The sequence below is a fragment of the Trachypithecus francoisi genome, unplaced genomic scaffold, assembly GCF_009764315.1.
Source record: "Trachypithecus francoisi isolate TF-2019V2 unplaced genomic scaffold, Tfra_2.0 Lachesis_group13, whole genome shotgun sequence".
NCBI classification, from domain to species: Eukaryota; Metazoa; Chordata; class Mammalia; order Primates; family Cercopithecidae; genus Trachypithecus; species Trachypithecus francoisi.
The window spans coordinates 9,659,811-9,679,917 of NW_022681458.1; the positions used below are offsets into that span (position 1 = coordinate 9,659,811).

The window sequence follows — 20,107 nt, forward strand, 5'->3', positions numbered from 1 at the left end:
AGCAGACAGCGGGGAAGAATGATTTCTGGAAGATGGGTTAAAAGATACAAGCAAGGTAGCCAGCCAAGAAATCAGCACTGGTTTGGTTTTGTTTTCTAACTTTAAGACAAAGGTACCTACCCAGCGTAGAGCCTGCAACAAGAAGGCTTTCAAGCGGTCACTCCCCAAAATCAAATCCTTCTTCAGTTTCTCATAATCCAAGGAGGGCAGTAATGGGACATCCTTCAATTTCCCACTCAGCAACACAAGTTCAAAGAGAAAGAGAAGGGCAAAAGGGCATGTTCATTACACCTCCTGAGCATCAAGACACCCGAGCTAGAGCCTGCTGTTCCCCTGGGCTCCCAGCAAGACCTCCCGGCTTCCACTTGGAGGGCGGGCTGGGTTCTAGGCTCCTACCTCAGCTTCAACCAGCTCAGCTCTGCCTGTTCTGTTGGATGGACTTAGGTTCTGTTTAACATTTTTCCTAAAACAAGGAGTCTTTGTCTGAACAGATTTAGAAACCCCTACATTCACCTTCAGCCAGACCTCCCTAGGGTGGGGAGGAAATCACCTTGGGGGCATCTTGACTTTCCACCGAAGCTCTGTTTAGAATTCTGGATATAGTTCAAAGACAATTAGCATAGTAGGCCCCAAGAGTTCTACCTAAACACCTGAAGCCAGTGTTCCCCTCAAGCCTGAGCGACTGGACTGGCGGAATATGAACGACAGTCAGAAAACAAGTGTGAAGAGTAAGTAGGCAGAGGCCGGGCATGTTGGCTCACGCCTGTAATCCCAGCACTTTGGGAGGCCCAGGCAGGTGGATCACCTAAGGTCAGGAGTTCGAGACCAGCCTGGCCAACGTGGTAAAACCCCGTCTCTACACAAAATTAGCCAGGCATAGTGACACACGCCTGTAGTCCCAGCTACTCGGGAGGCTGAGACAGAAGAATCACTTGAACCCAGGAGGTGGAGGCTGCAGTGAGCTGAGATTGCACCATGCACTCCGGCCTAGGCAAGACACAGCAAGGCTCTGTCTCAAAAAAAAGAAAAAAAAGAAAAAAAAGAAAAAAAGAGTAATTAGGTGGGTGGCTCAGCCCTCCGAGGAGGTAGACGGTGTGGTCAGGAAGCAGCATGGGAACATAGGCAGGAGATGGGTTGTAGGACAATTTGCAGACCCTCCTCAGGGAGACTGCAAAGACCTCTGGGGAGCCAGGTTTCAGTGAGGAGAGACCTTGGATTTGAGATTCACACAGCTCAGACTGCCCCGCCACTCACTTTCGGTCAGCCAGAAACCAAAGGAATCACCTCAGCTTCCTTGTTGCTAAAACAAGTGTCTTCATGCTTTGTTTTGTTGTTGTTTTATTGTAGAAAAGGAGATTAGAGGGCGTGGAAAAACTGGTGAAACTAAATGAGCTTTGCAGTCTAGTTTACAGTACCGTATTAATGATGGTTTCCTCATTTTGGTGTAATACTACAGTATTACGCCAAATGCTAAGTGTTGTACATGTATTAACTAATTTTGATCCTCACAACAATCCTAAAATAGAATTACTATGATTCTCCTCTTTTATAAGTGAGGAACTGAGGCACAAAGAAATTAAATAAGTAATCCCTGGTACCAGGGAGGGTAGCAGGAGTGGGCTTTTAACCCTAGCAGTCTGTGCAGTGACACTGCTGCCAAAGGGTAGGAGAGACTAAAGCGTGGGGTCAAGGTCAGACTCAGGCAGGGCTGAGGGAGGAGGAATGCTGTGAGGAATCACACAGCACCCCTATCTTCCCCTCCTCCCCCGCAAAGCTGGCTCAGAGGGTCCCAGAAGCCACCCTGGTCCTCATGTCCAAGTCAAAGGTTCTCAACTCCCTTGCCACCACAGCATCAGACACTCCCAAGGGGGGCAGCCCAACTCATCAGGACAGGAGTGCTCAGGCATACACAGGGCTGCCCATGGCCCTGATCACAGTGTGAACCAGCAGACAACACAAATTTAGACAGTGCAACACTCTGTGGATTGCACTATGATAGTAGATTAAATTTATTTCTATACAATACCATATGAACAATTCTACAGTTTTTTTCGTATGAGGCTTCCTTACCAAAAGAATAGAATTAACAATATAAGATAGCTGGGCACGGTGGCTCACATCTATAATCCCAGCACTTTGGGAGGTCAAAGGGGGTGGATCACTTGTGGTTGGATGTTCGAGACCAGCCTGACCAACATGGAGAAACCCTGTCTCTAATAAAAATACAAAATTAGCTGGGCGTGGTGGCATACGCCTATAATCGGGAGGCTGAGGCAGGACAATCGCTGGAACCCAGGAGGCGGAAGTTGCAGTGAGCTGAGATTGCGCCACTGCACTCCAGCCTGGGCAACAAGAGCGAAACTCTGTCTCAAAAAAAAAACAAAACACACACATGCAATAAAAGGTAATTCTAGTTTAACAACATTACTTATAATTACTCGTATTTCCTTTAATATTCACATGTAGCTCTAGCTCAAAGGCATTCCTCTAAGCTAGGCTGTGGAGTGTTTATTAAAGACATTTTGAATTCCCATTTTACACATTGCTGTTCTCCTTAATAAAAATTCCTAAGAGTAGTTACTTACATGGGTGCCAAGGAGGCTCGTAACATGGTGGATGCCTGGGAGGAAGAGGACAGAAGAAAACAGATGGTGTTAAACACTGAGAGCAATGCACAGATCCCAAATCACCCTAATAGCATGTAATCAACAGATGTGCAAGTTAGGTTTTTTTTTTTTTTTTTTGAGACGGAGTCTTGCTCTGCCGTTCAGGCTAGAGTGCAGTGGCCCAATCTCGGCTCACTGCAAGCTCCGCCTTCCGGGTTCCTGCCATTCTCCTGCCTCAGCCTCCCGAGTAGCTGGGATTACAGGCACCCGCCACCACACCCGGCTAATTTTGTTTTGTATTTTTAGTAGAGATGGGGTTTCACTGTGTTAGCCAGGATGGTCTCGATCTCCTGACCTCGTGATCCGTCCACCTCGGCCTCCCAAAGTGCTGGGATTATAGGCGTGAGGCACTGCGCCCAGCCCAAATGTGCAAAGTTTTAATCCACCAGGATTCACCAACCAAAGTCACACATGATGTAAAAATCAACCCAAACTAAAGTTACACACCACTGATCCAGCTCACAGCCTACCCAGCCCTGGTTTGATGTTACATCACTCCAAGCAAAACTCTGTAGAGGCTGCTCTGCCTATGGTGTAACCATTCTTTGATTCTTTTATTTTCTTTAGAAAAAAACAAAAGCAAACAACCAAAAAAAAAAAAAACCTCTATAGAAAACGATGGGTTCCTGTCTCTACTGAAAATACAAAATTAGCCGAGTGTGGTGGCGCATGCCTGTAATCCCAGCTACTCGAGAGGCTGAGGTAGGAGAATTGCTTGAACCCAGGAGGCAGAGGTTGTGGCGAGCCGAGATCACACTATTGTACTCCAGCCTGGGCAACAAGAGCGAAACTCTGTCTCAAAAAAACAAAAAAGAAAAGAAAACGATGGGTTCTCCCTGACCAAACTCCCAGGGGCATTTCAAGCTGCCTAGTTAAATACATTATGAAGAACAAAAGCCATATGAAATCATTATATTATTCTGGCTTTTTTATTAACATTTTCTCTTCAAGTATAAAAATGTGCACTTTGTACCGAGTCAAACATTCTAGAGGTGTTTAAAAAACATTAACAACCCCTCTTCCACCCCACTCTCTTATAATTCTGATCCTGTCTATAGGCAAAATCATTGCCTACTTTACGGAGATTCTTGTCCCATTTATTGTGTGCGTGTGTGTGTCTTTTTGCCACTATAGGCAGTGCTGTATTATGTAGGTACTAAAATACATTTGAGAAACATATAAGCAGATACAGTGTGTGCTGCTTGTTTGAATTGACTCAAATAAACCAAGTGTAAAAAGATATTTTGAGAAAATTAGGGAAATCTGAATATGGAGTGGACTGGTATTAGATATCAAGGAATTAGTGTTAACTGTATTTGGTGTTGTGGCTATGTGTTTGTATATTAAAGTCTCTGATCAGTTAGAGATGTATATTGAATAATTTACAGGTGACATGACATGTTTGGAATTGGATTTTAAAGAACTCCAGGGTGGGGGCAGGGAATAAGTAGAGAAGAAAGAAAGCAAGATTAGTGAAATGCCATTTATTGATCAAGCTGGGTGATGGTCACTTGGGGACACATTTTATGATTCTCCCCTCTTTGCATGCATGAAATTACAAAAGCCTTGTTAAAAATGTTATTGTCATTTAATGATACTTAAATTTTTTTTTTTTACAGATAGGGTCTCACTATATTGCCCAGACTGGTCTTGAACTCCTGGGCTCAAGCAATCCTCCCGCCTCAGCCTCCAGAGTAGCTGGGATTATGGGTGTGCATCATCATGCTTGTACTTACTGATATTTTGTTTTGTGAGCTAAGCTAGACTTGCAAAATCTAGATCTAAGGGTATGTGAGTTTCAATTCTGATAAACATTGCCAGACGTCCCGCACTGAAAGAGAGCTTTCCTTTTTCATTATCAGTACTGGATCCTATCATTCTAAAACGGATCAATTCGATGGGTAGAAAACAGTTTTCTTTTTTTTTTTTGAGATGGAGTCTTGCTCTGTGGCCCAGACTGGAGTGCAGTGGCGCAATCTCGGCTCACTGCAAGCTCCGCCTCCCGGGTTCACGCCATTCTTCTGCCTCAGCCTCCCGAGTAGCTGGGACTACAGGCGCCCGCCACCACGCCCAGCTATTTTTTGTATTTTTAGTCGAGACGGGGTTTCACCATGTTAGCCAGGATAGTCTCCATCTCCTGACCTTGTGATCCGCCTGCCTCGGCCTCCCAAAGTGCTGGGATTATAGGCGTGAGCCACCGCACCCGGCCAAAAACAGTTTACTTTAATTTTAGTGATATTGCCCATTATTTTTCATAGACATGACCGGCTTTTTGACTTTGCCTTCATGCCTTATGTGATACCAGACTGTTTTCATGGATTTCAGTCCTGCTTCAGAAGGTCTACCTACCTCAAGGTGATACACACATTCTCTCAATTCTTCTAACATTTTCATAGCTTTATTTTTTACGTTTAGAGATTTCACCCTTCTGGAGTTCATGCTGTTTTCCTCTGCGGTGTGAGTGACGCATGCAACTTTGTTTTCTTGTTCCCTGAGAGCCAGTTATGCTGTGCCATGTAAGTCCCACCCAGGCCATCCAGTAGCACCTCAAAATGCTTCCATCAGTACATCTTGCTTCCTCCCTCTCTTTTTCTTCACCTCCTTTTTGTTCTTCCTTTTTAAATTTGAACGTGAACACTAAGGTGGAAGAAACATCATCTTCAGGCCCCAGAGCTCCCTACAGCCTGACACCAGCTGCTTCACACACTTCCTAGCCCTGACAGCATCTGACTCCGTGACCCATGAAATAAACCACCCCTTTGCCTACCTCCATTGTCTGCTAGGTATACAACTTTCCTTAGGTTTATTTCTGGACTCTGCAGCCCCCAGCTACTCAAAGTGTGCTCCTCAGACAAGCAGCATCATCCAGATCTCATTGAAAATGCAGAATTTTGGGTACCATCCCAGACCTCCTGAACCAGAACCTGCACTTCAGCCAGGTCCCCAGCGGACATGCCTGCACAATAAACTTGGAGAAACCCAACTCTGGTCCATAACTTTTTTTTTTGAGACATAGTCTCGCTCTGTCACCCAGTCTGGAGTGCAGTGGCACGATCTCAGCTCACTGCAACCTCTGCCTACCGGGTTCAACCCAGTCAAACCGTGCCCAGCCAAGCACCACTTTTAAATGGCGCAGATCAGCCAGGCACAGTGGCCCCAGCCTGTAAACCCAGCACTTTGGGAGGCTGAGGTGGGCAAATCACTTGAGGTCAGGAGTTCCAGACCAGCGTGGCCAACATGGTGACACTCCATCTCTATTAAAAATACAAAGAATTAGCTGGGTGTGGTGGTGCACACCTGTAGTCACAGCTACTCGGGAGGCTGAGGCAGGAGAACCGCTTGAACCCAGGAGGCGGAGCTTGCAGTGAGCTATGATCACACCACTGCACTCCAGCCTGGGTGACAGAGCAAAATTCCATCTCAAAAAAACAAACAAAATTTAAATTTAAATTTAAAAAATGGCTCAGATCATGCATATATGTTTTTATACTTTTTAACCCTTGATTGTTTTAATAAAGAAATTACCTATTCCTGTTGTTGGCTTAAATAGTGAGTTTAGAAAGCAAGTTTGAAATGTCATCTAAATTATTCATCTAGCTGGGCACAGAGGTTCACGCCTGTACTCCCAACACTTTGGGAGGCTGAGGCAGGAGGATCACTTGAGCCCAGGAGTCTGAGACCAGCCAGAGCAACATGATGAAATCCTATCTCTAAAAAAAAGAAAAAAATTAGCGGGGCGTGATGGCGTGTGCCTGGGGTCCCAGTTACTCGGGAGGCTGAGGTGAGAGGACTGCTTCAGCCTAGGAGGTTGAGGCTGTAGTGAGCCAAGATCACACCATTGCACTCCAGCCTGGGCAACAGAGTGAGACCTTGTATCAAAAAAGAAAAAAATTATTCATTTAACACATTACAGAGACCAAGAAGCTAAGATAACAAGTCATATGGGTCAAGTAAGGACACAGCCATACTAAAATATTAGCATGGATGGGAGCAGTGGCTCATGCCTGTGATCCCAGCTACTTGGGAGACTGAGGCAGGAGAATCGCTTGAATCTGGGAGGCGGAGGTTACAGTGAGCAGAGATCACACTGCTGCACTCCACCCTGGGCGACAGAGCCAGACTCCATCTCGAAGAGAAGAGAAGGGAAGAGAAGAGAAGAGAAGAGAAGAGGACAAGACAGAAGAGACAAGAGAAGAGAAAAGAAAAGAGAAAAGAGAAGAGAAGAAAAAAAAAGAAAAGAAGAAAAGGAGCGGCCTCCTCACTCTCTACATCCCCCAAAGTATCAGGTCCTACTGATTCCATCCTACAGCTGCTACCTTCTCTCTAATCCCTGTGCCAGGGGCTTCGTTCAGGACTTCTTCTCTCCTTTGAACTACCACGTTAGCTTAAGAAGGATGTACTCACTGATATTTATGGAGGGCTCACTAGTCACCAGGCACACCACTGTAAGGACTTTACACATATTAACTCATTTCATGCACTGTCATTTCCACTTTCAGATGCACACAGGGGCTGAGCAACTTCCCCTAGAACAAGAATCTAATGAGGCAGTTGGGTCCCAAACCCGCATTTGCCCTGCTTCAGGTCTCTCCTCCAGCCCTCTTTCTACGCTCAGCACAGGGGTCTCTGTAAAAATCGCATCTGCTCAGTCTCATCTCAGGCCCCCTCAAGGCTCCAGTCACCAGTTCCTCTCCTTGGTGGCCCCTCGCTCCCTTCAGCCTCTTTCACTCCCCATCCTCCAGGATAGCTCCGATCTTCCCTGGCCTTCCATGTTCTCAGGGACCATCTCCAGCCTCACCATCTACCCTCCCCTCTGGGAGCATGGGCTGGCACTGATTTTCCTCAGCATCCCGAGTTCTCCGCAGCGTGCGTGGCAGCATTTTCCACACTGTGCACTAGCCATGTTTCCTTTCCCTCTAGTGCTTCTCAGCTGTGAGTGATTTTGCCCACGGGGGATATCTGACAATGTTTGGAGACATTTTGGGTTGTTAAAAGTGGGAGCAGCGCTACTGGCATCTAATGGAGGATGGCCAAGAATGCTGCTAACCAACCTACAGTGCAACAGACAGCCCTACAACAAAGACATCAACAGTCACAAGTCCCAAAACCGTCCATCACAGTCAGGATCACCAATCACAGTCAGAAACATCTCCTTCACTGAGCTAACAATGGGTTCTGAATACAGGGTGGACTCCCCCTGCTACGGAAGCTCTGACTGCAGCCCACTCCAGCCCTACTGAGTACTGTCTGATTTCTAGGATTTCAGGCTGAGAGCCCAGGGAAAGGCCTAACAGGCCTGGGGCATCAGAAAAAGGACTGTGCTCCCAATCACAATGGACCTGCGAATGCACATGGTGGTCTCCCGTCCGTGGAGGTGTGCACGGGTGGGTGGTGGTCTCTCTCCCGTGGAGGTGTGCATGGGTGGGTGGTGGTCTCCCTCCCGTGGAGGTGTGCACGGGTGGGTGGTGGTCTCCCTCCCGTGGAGGTGTGCATGGGTGGGTGGTGGTCTCCCTCCTGTGGAGGTGTGCACGGGTGGGTGGTGTTCTCCCATCTGAAGAAGGCTGGGTCAAATGCAGGGGCAACCCTTTTTAGGGTGCTGGTGAAGAACAGTGGGACAACTAATGTAGCAACCTATCAATTACTCACTGAGCACCTGCCTTGTGCCAGGCTCCCTTCTAGGTTCTCTGGAATCTTTGGGTAGGATGGATAAGTGTCTACCTAAGCCAAGGTGAAACAGCTGCATTTCTGCCTCCATCCATCCCCTCTCAGCCACAGGAGGGCCTGGGGCCTGCCTCCCAGAGCAGCTGCTCCCTCTGGCTGGTGTCATGATGTGGGGAGCTGGGCAGTGGAGCCACACCAAGCCTGGGACAGCTCTTGGTGACTAGCAGGATGCGGACTTTCTAAGAGAAACCAGCAGGAGGTGTCAGGTAAGGAAAGTGTTCCTGGGTCCAACCTAACTGGAGACTGACTGGGTTCAGCAAGGGTAACAGTTCTCCCGTGGGACTTCTCGGGAGTCTCATGTTGTGCTGCTGTGCTGGGAATCTCACTGTACGGCAGTTCACAAGCTTCTTAACTCCCAGGCTGTTTGGCTGTGGGGCAGGGAAATCCTGCGGGATGGGCATTTGTGGGCATAGGCTTTGGAAAATGCTGCTCTAAGTAGAGATAGCAGCAGGATGGGGCAGGGGTGTGTGGGCCAGTGAGGGGCAGAAAGTAAGTGTCGGGGCTAGACCCCAGCAGAGGCTACCAGTGAGCCCCCGAAGATGAGGCCATTTCTGCCAACCCCTTCTTCTCTCCCTACTCACATGGACTAACAGAGCACTGTGGCTAGGCAGGCTGTGCAGGGTGCATGTGGGTAAGGAAGGTAGGGCCCCTTGACCTCCACAGAGGTTCAAATGCCCACAATGGAACCCTTGAGGCAATACGTCAGTCAGGGGACTGGAGAGGCGATGGAGGCCCAAGCCAGAGGCACATCCCCATCAGATGGGGAAGAGGCTGCTATGGCCCACTCTTTTTTTTTTTTTTTTTTTTTTGAGACGGAGTCTCATTCTGTTGCCCAGGCTGGAGTGTAGTGGCATGATCTCGGCTCACTGCAACCTCTGCCTCCTGGGTTCAAGCGCTTCTTCTGCCTCAGCCTCCTGAGTAGTCAGGATTACGGGTGCACGCCACCATGCCTGGCTAATTTTTGTATTTTTAGTAGAGGCGGGGTTTCACCATATTGGTCAGGCTGGTCTCGAACTCCTGACCTTGTGATCCACCTGCCTCTGCCTCCCAAAGTGCTTGGATTACAAGTGTGAGCCACTGCATCTGGCCTTGCCAGCTTTTTAACAAGAAGGGACGCTTGCACAAGATGAAAACCACTTCACCCTAAGGTGATGACGGTGTTGAGCAAGAGGGTAATACGATCGGATGCCTGTAAGATATCTGAGTCCTTCCTGGAACATGAAGGGTACAAATAAACAAGACACAACCAGAAAGGCCACTTCAGGTCCCATGTGACAAATGACCAGTAAGGTAAGAGCTTTAAGACCAATTAGGAAATGTGACATTAAGCCAGGAGAGAACTATGGAGAGCCTAAACACACACAAAAACAACAGCAACGTGGGCAGGAAGGGAGGAAGCTCTTTCCGATCCCATAACCAGGCAAAGGACATAGAAAAACCCGAGGCTTCCCAGGTGTTCCCTGGAGTGTCTTTCACTGAGAAAGGAAATTCAGGAGGGGAGACCACCTGTGTGGAGGAAAAGTTGAGCCCGATTTGGACACAAATCTGGTGAACCTGTCATTCATGGGGAGGCCAGGAAGTCTGGGTTTGGAGCTCCGGAAAGGTCTCAGCTGATGGCCGGTCACAGCTCTACCCACTGGTTGAGTTATTAATACAAAGGTGTTTTCTTTTTCGAGACAGAGCCTTGCTCTGTTGCCCAGGCTGGAGTGCAGTGGCGCGATCTCAGCTCACTGCAACCTCTGTCTCCCAAGTTCAAGTGATTCTCGTGCCTCAGCCTCCCAAGTAGCTGGGATTACAGGTGTGTGCCACCACACTCGGCTAATTTTTGTATTTTCAGTAGAGATGGGGTTTCGTCATGCTGGCCAGGCTGGTCTCAAATGCCTGACCTCAAGTAATCTGCCTGCCTCGGCCTCCCAAAGTGTTGGGATTACAGGCGTGAGCCACCGCACCCAACCTACAAAGTTGTTAAACCCTCTCATCACCAGGTTGGTCTGGGTATGCGACAGGCATTGGTATACAAGGTATAGCAGGGTCAGGGGTGCTGGCTGGGAGACTCCTCAATACACAGGGCGTCACACGAAGTAAGATGGCCTGGACACATGGCGGCAATGTGGGGGAAAGCACAGGCATTTGCCACGATGTAAGAAAATCACACTGGGGATAAGGCAAGGGCTGAAGATGCTGAGCTTCAGGCCAGAGCCACAAGCCACATAACAGGAAGCTGCTGACAAAGATGGCTGAGGTGGAAGCAGGTGCCTTACAAGAGCCACATGTCCTGGGCCTTTTTACATTTAATGCTATAGCATCTATCACAAAATCAAAACCATTTTAATGCAAATTAAAATCACAAGGCTGGGCATGTTGGCTCACGCTTATAATTCCAGCACCTTGGGAGGCCAAGGTGGGAGGAGTGTTTGAGGCCAGGAGTTCAAGACCAGCCTGGGCAACAAAGTGAGACCCTGTCTCTACAAAAAAGATTTTTTAAATTAGCCGAGTGTGGTGGCGTGTGTCTGTAGTCCCAGCTGCTTGGGAGACTTAAGGCAGGAGGAGCACCTGAGCCCAGGAGGTCAAAGCTGCAGTGAGCCTGGGCGACAAAGCAAGACCTTGTCTCAAAAACAAAAAAAGTCTCTGTATGTGTTGGTGGGAATGTAAATTAGCCCCTGTGAAAAGCGGTTCGGAGGTTTCTCCAGAACTTCAAACACAACCACCATTGGACCCAGCAACACTATACGCAAAAGAAAATAAATCATTCTACGAAAAAGACATATGTACTCATATGTTCATGGCAGCACTATTCACAATAGCAAAGCCATGGAATCAACCCAAGTGCCCATCAGCATGAACTGGATAAGGACAATGTGGTACATATATACAATGGAATACTATGAAACCATAAAAAAGAACAAAAGCATGGCCTTTGTAGCAACATGGATGTAGCTGGAGGCCATCATCCTAAGCGAATTAACATGGGAAAAGAAAACCAAATACCACATGCTGTCACTTCTAAGTGGAAGCTAAACACTGAGCACTCAAGGACACAAAGATCAGAATAACAGATACTGGGAACTATTGGCAGGGGGAGTATGGGAGGGGCAAGGTTTGAAAACTAACTCTCAGGATTGTGCTCACTACCTGGGTGATGAGATCAGCTGTACCCCAAATCCCAGCGACATGTAATTTACTCATGTAACAAACCTGCACATGTACCTGCTGAGCCTAAAATAAAAGCCAAATAAATAAAGTGTTTTAACTTTTATTTCCAATGGGGCCTTATCTGGAGTCACTGAAGAAAAAGCGCATTCATTCTCAAATGGGCCATCTTTCTAAATAAGGATGCATTTAAACGGAAACCTCCCCATCCAAGGAATCCACAAACCCAGAGGTGCCACTAGGTGGGATGTGGGACTCACCCAGGGGACAGGAGCTCGAATTTCTACCTTAAGAGTTGGCACCAGACTCTGGCTCCTGGTCAGCCTCCCTTCTACCCACTCCTGTCCTGCCCTTAGGGCAGAGGCTTGGTGTGGGGTGGAACGGCCCCCCTTCGTGGCACACCTTTTCTCCAGGGTCTCTGCATTCACGTTTGCCCAGGGGCAAGAGGGGGTGAAGAAGAGAAAGACCAACCAAGGCGCTTTCAACTGCTCCTGGCAGGAAAAATGTGTACTACACCACTAGAAACAGCAGAAAACAGAAAAGCCACCTAACTGTCTGATGGAGGAATGCTGTTCTCAAATTAGAACTCTAAAAGATAAAGAAAATATACACATAAGTAAAAATTAATGATATATGCTTAAAGGCTCTAGAAGGATGCATATGAAACACAGGCAACAGGTTCCCACGGGAGGGCAGGATGCGCTGAGCCAAGGGAGGAGATGGGTTTTGTTCCATTTACAGATAAAATGGTACACTTTCTAGCTAACACATTTGTGTAATGCTAGCCCTAACCTTAACGCTAACCCCTTGTGCCCAGGGCTGACTTTCAATAGATCATAGCCAGGGAGCTGCTCTGCCACGGGCAAAACCACGACAGAAACCCCGACAGCAGAATGTCATCCAGGCACAGCCTAGCACTGCGTTCCCTGCAAACAAACACACCTGCCAGACTTGCGTAATCTTAGAAAACAAAAAACTCAGACTCTTGTGCCCTGAGGGGTAAGTTTCTCCCTTACTTCTTATCACTAAGTTGATGATAATATAAAATCTGATTTCTCTCCTATTCCAGCAAGCCACAGGCTCTGATAAGGTAAGGACTACAGTAAGATAAATGGGTTGGAACAGCAATACATGGAGTCAAACTAAAAAGGCCACCTGGGACAGCTCTTGCCTCAAAGAAATGAATCCCGTCATTATAAACCCTCTGGGAGTGCCTAGATACCTGTGCCAGCTTTGATAACATGGGCAGCTTTCTGAACACAGCTACCTGGGTGTGAACTAGGTGAGGGCAGAACCATACTTCTTTCCTCTTGTGGTGTTTCTATTGTGAGGTGCTCTGTTGGTGGGAGCCTTCCTCTCCAGAGAGGGGTGACTACCAGGACTTGTGAGGCAGGGGCAGAGCTGGCATCACTGCCCTGCCTGTCCTCTTCTGCTCTGGGCAGAGCCCACCAGAGAAGACGTGTCAACTCCGCTCCTCCGTGCCGCCCTCATGGCAGCCACAGCAAGGGCAGCGGGCTAGGCTTGGCCAGAGCTGTCCAGGACTGTGCAAGAACGCTTCTGTAATTCCCAGGCACAAGAGTAGGACCCCACCTGCCTACAAGCAAAATCCACATTCTCAGCCAAGTGTGGTGGCTCACATCCATCATTTTGGGTGTGATCCCATCCCATCATTTTGGGAGGTCAAAGTGGGAGGACTGCTTGAGCCCAGGAGTTTGAGACCAGCCTGGGCAACATAGTGAGACCTCATCTCTACAAAAATAAAAAATAAAAATTAGCTGGACATGATGGTGCAGGCCTATAGTCCCAGGTACTCAGGAAGCTGAGGTGGGAGGATCACTTGAGCCCAAGAGGTCAAGGCAGCAGTGACCCCTGATCGTACCAATGCACTCTAGCCTGGGTAACAGAGCGAGATCCTGTCTCAAAAAAAAAAAAAGATCCACATTCTCCAATATAAGCTTTGTCAGTACCAACAGTGATATTTTCAGCTCCATTTTCCTTTCCTCTTTTGTCCTATATTTCAATCAGTTCAGAACTCAGGGGGAAAGAGGGGCTCTATTTAAGGGCCCTTTTGAATTCTGAACAGTGAGTAAGTTGGTAGAAGCCCAGATTCTTGTTAACTGCCAGATATAAAAACCAGTATCAAGTGTACCAAACTTTATAGACACCAACGGCTTTGTGGCAGGGCCCAGCCAAACTCCTTTACAGTATGTAATTAGCAGTAACACTCAAGCTCAATAGAGCACCTGACGGCCAGCTGACCCGAGACCGCTCCGTGAAGGAGGCTGATCTGTGCCATGTATTTATCTTGAAATTGATGGTTTTCTGTTGGGCCCTAGAGTAGAATTTATCCCCTTAAAAAATTATTAAAAAAGCAAGCAATCTTCTCCTTCCAAATACTAAATCCTATCAGTCCAGTCACTGGACGTTACATCTAAACTGTTTCTTAATTTCCTTCTTCACACATTGTAAATCTGAACTCGAGACAGATATCATAAATCAACTTTATATATGCATGCATAGTCAACAACAATATTCTTTTTTTTTTTTTTTTTTTGAGACGGAGTCTCACTCTGTTGCCCAGGCTGAAGTGCAGTGGCCGGATCTCAGCTCACTGCAAGCTCTGCCTCCCAGGTTCACGCCATTCTCCTGCTTCAGCCTCCTGAGTAGCTGGGGCGCCCGCCACCTCGCTCGGCTAGTTTTTTGTATTTTTTTAGTAGAGACGGGGTTTCACCGTGTTAGCCAGGATGGTCTCGATCTCCTGACCTCATGATCCGCCTGTCTCGGCCTCCCAAAGTGCTGGGATTACAGGCTTGAGCCACCGCGCCCGGCCAACAATATTCTTTTATATTTTGACAATGACCCCCCATCCGCTTTTCATCATTTTGTTAAGAGAAATCGGCTAGAATTTTTGCAGCTTTTATTGTGTGTTCCTAAGTCAATGATTCAGTAGAAGGAGAATGGTATCACTAAGCTAAACATAACTCATCCTCCCTCCCCTGGTTTCCAGTGGTTACACAGAGTCTGTATTTTGCTGCTAATGTAACAGTCAGGGGTGGTGGGACTGTCTCCTGACAGATGGCATTGATAACTTCTTGTGGGATAACCAGTTATGTCATACCCCTGCTCCCTTTTAAACTGTGCTTAATAACATGTCATCAGTTTTTTCTTTCTTTTAAGACAGGTTCTCACTCTGTCACCCAGGCTGGAGTGCAGTGGTGCGATCTCTTGCTGCAGCCTCCACTCCTGGGCTCAAGTGATCCTCCCACCTCAGCCTCCTGAGTAGCTGGGGTTATAGCCGCACACCACCAAGCCCAGCTCATTTTCTTCTTTTTCTGAGATGGAGTCTTGCTCTGTCGCCCAGGCTGGAGTGCAGTGGAACGATCTCAGCTCACTGCAAGCTCCGCCTCCCAGGTTCACACCATTCTCCTGCCTCAGCCTCCCAAGTAACTGGGACTACAGGCGCCCGCCACTACGCCTGGCTAATTTTTTTGTATTTTTAGTAGAGACGAGGTTTCACCGTGTTAGCCAGGATGGTCTCAATCTCCTGACCTTGTGATCCGCCTGCCTTGGCCTCCCAAAGTGCTGGGATTATAGGCTTGAGCCACTATGCCTAGTCTAATTTTTGTATTTTTTGTAGAGATGGGTTTTCACCATGTTGCCCAGACCGGCCTCGAACTCCTGGGCTCAAGCAATCTGCCCGCCTTGGACTCCCAGTGTTGGGATTACAGGTGTGCACCATTGTGTCCTACCAACATCAGTTTTTTTTTTTTTTGAGACGGAGTCTTGCTCTGTCGCCCGGGCTGGAGTGCAGTGGCCGGATCTCAGCTCACTGCAAGCTCCGCCTCCCGGGTTCCCGCCATTCTCCTGCCTCAGCCTCCCGAGTAGCTGGGACTACAGGCGCCCGCCACCTTGCCCAGCTAGTTTTTTGTATTTTTTAGTAGAGATGGGGTTTCACTGTGTTAGCAGGATGGTCTCGATCTCCTGACCTCGTGATCCGCCCGTCTCAGCCTCCCAAAGTGCTGGGATTACAGGCTTGAGCCACCGCGCCCGGCCCCAACATCAGTTTTAAATAAACTGGATACATCACTTCTTCTACAGAAGATGGGAATATAAGGATGGCTTGTATATATAAGATACAACGGCTGGGCATGGTGGCTCATGCCTGTAATCCCAGCACTTTGGGAGGCCGAGACGGGCGGATCACGAGGTCAGGAGATCGAGACCATCCCGTGAAACTTCGTCTCTACTAAAAATACAAAAAAATTAGCCGGGTGTGGTGGCGGACACCTGTAGTCCCAGCTACTCAGGAGGCTGAGGCAGAAGAATGGTGTGAACCCGGAAGGCGGAGCTTGCAGTGAGCTGAGATTGTGCCACTGTACTCCAGTCCGGGCAACATTGTGAGACTCTGTCTCAAAAAAAAAAAAAAAGATATAATCGGATTTTTATAAACTGAACCTAGAAAACGCTAGACCTTTGATTAATTAACAAATAAATGGGAAGGAGGAAGAAAGGAGTGCTCCTAGTAGACACAGATCCTGCCATGCTAATTGCTATGAGAAAGCCACAATTTTCGGTAAGCACACTCTGCGTCCTAACTGTCTGAATGTTAATTGGACAGTAGACAGAGGGTCAGCCATATTCTCGGGGATGTGGCTTAAAGTCCTTCTTCTGGAGGGGTCATGAGGAAGTTACTTTTCTAAGACTTGCATATCCAATGGTGACTTTACTGACCTTTTAAAAATGGCTGATTCTCTAAGATTTTGGCATGCTAAAATCACTGCAGCCATGTCCCAAAGACTCTGCTTCTACCATCTGTCTGTCCACGTGTGTGGAACAGCTGACAGAGCCAGCCATTCTGAGATATTTCTGTTAGGCTGAGAGGAAGTGGTCAAGGCCGCCTGCTCTTCAGCACATGACTACGTGCTTTCTATGAAGATCCATAGAAACTGCTGACTCAAGAGACTATCCCCGGGTCTTAGCACCAGGAATAACTATGTGAAGCAGTTATCTGACCATCCAGTTTAAAAAAAAAAAAAAAGCATTTAAACTTGTTTTTAAATTATATAAGTAATACACCTACTTGGAAGAAGTCTGAAGGGTAGAAAACTTGAGCAGCACTGAAATGGTCTATTTCGGGCCACATGTCGCGGACTTGTGGGTGTTTGTTTGTTTTATTGTCATGGTTCCTAGCCTGCATATGCAGCACATACGTTGTTTTGGATACAGGAAATGTTACATAATAAAAGTTATGTAACTGCCCTCTCCTGCTTTATAAGCACTGGGAATCATACAACTGCTCATGTTTCCCTCTTTGCATAGACTGCTAGAAAGCTCAGAGCCTAATCTGCAGCCCACCTTTCCGGAGGAACAACTTGCAGCACGCATTTTTTGTACCAGTCTTAGCCCTTGTTTACTTTTATTTTTCCCACCCTTATTTTCCCTTAACCACAATTTCTTTACTTATTTTTATCTTCTACCTTCTCGTTTCTCATATTTACGTTTTCTCATATTATAATAAACTTCTTCAAATCTACTTGAGAATTAGGTAGGGTATAAATTTTCTTTAAAATACTAAAAAAAAGGCTTCTGTTTATTAAGACTCTAGTATTACATTAATGTGCAAACCCTTATTTAAAAGCTGTGGCTCTGACCCACATGGGTGCCTCAGGATCACACAGAGCCTCATTCCAAATCTATACAGCCAGACTCCGTCTCAAAAAAAAAAAAACCAACAACAAATCTATACAGCTGGCTTCATAGGGCTTCACTCACCCAGCCTGCGAATGAGGTAGCAGGTTGGCGTGAGCTCCTGGCCTGTGGGTTCCTGTACTTTGAAGAGTTCGAGAGACACTGGTGTCTCCCCTGGTGAAGAATGCCTGCCTCAAAACCATGGGCCTCCAGGTGTGCTAGTCTAAGGAGGACACATGATCACTGAGGTCACATTTGGCCTAGGTGATTCAGGGAACTTGACTCTAATTACAAGGAAACATCAAACACAAAAGGAAAAATGTTCTTTTTTTTTTTTTCTTTTGAGATGAAGTCTCATTCTTGTCCCCCACGCTGGAGTGCAATGGCACAATCTCAGCTCACTGTAACCTCTGCCTCCCGGGTTCAAGCGATTCTCCTGCCTCAGCCTCCCAAGTAGCTGGGACTACAGGCGACCGCCACAACGCCCAGCTAATTTTTGTATTTTTAGTAGAGATGGGGTTTCACCATGTTGGCCAGGCTGGTCTTGAACTCCTGACCTCAGGTGATCTGCACCCCCTTGGCCTCCCAAAGTGCTGGAATTACAGGCATGGGCCACCGCACCCAGCGAAATGTTCTATTTTTTTTAAAGGGGGAAAATTATACTCTTCTAATATGTTAATGTCATGTAACTCAAAGAAAGGCTGAGGAAATGTTCGAGATTAGAAGAGGCTAGGAGCTGTGCCAACTCAATGTGACAACTGACCCTAGATGACCAGAGGACGGGAAATGCAATGAAGGACATTGTTGACTCAACTACCAAAATTGGAAAACGGACAATAGATAAGAAGGCTGTATCAATGTTAAACTTACTGAAGTTGGTAACTGTATAGTTATATGAGAGAATATTCCTAACCTTAAGAAATACACACTGAAGTATTTAGGAGTAAAGAGTCATAATATATACAATTTATCTTCAAATAGTTCAGAAAACAGGTTGTGTGCCTATGTGTGCATATTCACGTATGTGTAGAGACACAGCAAAGGAAGGGGCCAATGCTAACAGTTGGTGAATCTGGGTAAAAGGTATACCAGTGTCCTTTGTGCTACTTTTGTAATTTTGCAATTATTCCAAGTAAAGTTAGGGGGAAAAAAGTGCCCTTGCTTTAGACCGCACAACTTCCACCATGGCAATGCTATTAAAAAAGGAGAATAAAGTTTCCATCCATTCCTACTGATCTCAACCCTGGGAGCCCCCACTGAGTGGCTGCAACTGGTAGCAGAACATGCCTCTCTCCTCACTCTCCCTAGGAGGCCAGCTTTCAGCTGTACCTTCTTCTAAAACGATTTATTTTCCTTCTAGGAGTTTCTAGACTTCCAAAGGCAGCTTAAATGCAGTCTTTGGCACGTTATTTTCTCAGGCTATTTTTAAAGTTACCTTTTTTTTTTTTTTTTTTGAGACGGAGTCTCGCTCTGTCGCCCAGGCTGGAGTGCAGTGGCCGGATCTCAGCTCACTGCAAGCTCCGCCTCCCGGGTTTACGCCATTCTCCTGCCTCAGCCTCCCGAGTAACTGGGACTACAGGCGTCCGCCACCTCGCCCGGCTAGATTTTTGTATTTTTTAGTAGAGACGGGGTTTCACCGTGTTAGCCAGGATGGTCTCGATCTCCTGACCTCGTGATCCACCCGTCTCGGCCTCCCAAAGTGCTAGGATTACAGGCTTGAGCCACCGCGCCCGGCCAAGTTACATTCTTTTTAAATTTGGGGGGATAGACCACAGGCACCCTGCCCTGAGCGCAGAACCTCACCGTCCCAGGCCTCGTAAAGTCCACACTGTGCGCCAGGCTCTGCCGCATCTGGTTACTGAACAGGCGGACACAGACGCTCTGGAGGTACTCAGGGGTGATCTGCAAGGAGGACACAAAGACATCTGGTGACAGCATGAAATTCACCGAGGGACACCTGAGGCACGCTGGCAATTATTAGAGTGGTCTCTCAACAGCTTTCTGTAAGGCACGATGATGAGATATATAAGCTAGAAAAATAATCATTTGCTTTAACATCAGAGCTCTTGGGAGGAGAGAAAGCACTGGCCCTGACAGAACAAGGTGCTAACACACTGCAGGTGTGCTCATGAGACATCGGACGCAAATTATCTAACTCCACTTCAGCTATCTCCACTGTCATGTAGAATAAACAGATCCTAAACCATTTTGGTAAATTACAAATAAACAACAAAGTCACTGGACAACCATAATGTGGGGGAAAGAGAGCCAAGCTTCATATCTGAAGATCAGGGCTCAAGTCCTGGACTCGAGAAGACCAACAGCTCTGCCTCTCACTTTCCACACCTTTATTGTAACAATTGCAGTAAGCAGGTAAATGAGGTCACAGATATCTCTGGCACATGACAGGTGGCTCAGCCAGTGCTTGCTGAATGAGTGATGGAAACACTTTTAATTAACTATCCAGTACTTGACCATGTGTGGCCAAGCTGCTGTTGCCATCAATGCTGCTGGATCCTGCATTCTCCTTTAGCATCTCTTGTGCCTCTCTCACCAGCTACGAGAATGCAGGACTGACATACAACATCGAAAGTGGTCACCTTGGAATTTTTTTCATCTATTTTTTTCTTAGAAAAATAATGTATGCTCATTTCAATGTACAAGTACCACAACCTCTCCTGAATCCCACCCTTCCCCCACAAACCAATCCCTGCAGATAACGACTATTAAAAAGTATACAACCTTCCACACTTTTTTTTAGGCATGATAATTGGAAAAGAGCCTCCTCTTCCACATCTTCTTGATTCCACCAGGGGAAACTTCCACATGGCAGTAGAAGCGGCTGCTTTCCCACCCCTTGCTCATACCCTTGCATGGGAGGA

At 47.1% G+C, this 20,107-nt stretch overlaps 1 protein-coding gene across 2 annotated transcripts in view; it reads right to left on the reverse strand.

Annotated features, from left to right (window-relative positions):
* Positions 1 to 20,107, reverse strand: part of ARMC9 (armadillo repeat containing 9) — a 188,546-nt gene that overhangs the window by 125,008 nt on the left and 43,431 nt on the right. For both annotated transcript variants that reach the window (XM_033229873.1, XM_033229874.1), the window contains exons 9-11: positions 19,029 to 19,127; positions 2,586 to 2,620; positions 121 to 235 (exon numbers count right to left, since the gene is read on the reverse strand). In XM_033229873.1, the coding sequence (XP_033085764.1) occupies positions 121 to 235; positions 2,586 to 2,620; positions 19,029 to 19,127 (249 nt within the window). The remainder of the gene's footprint in view (positions 1 to 120; positions 236 to 2,585; positions 2,621 to 19,028; positions 19,128 to 20,107) is intronic.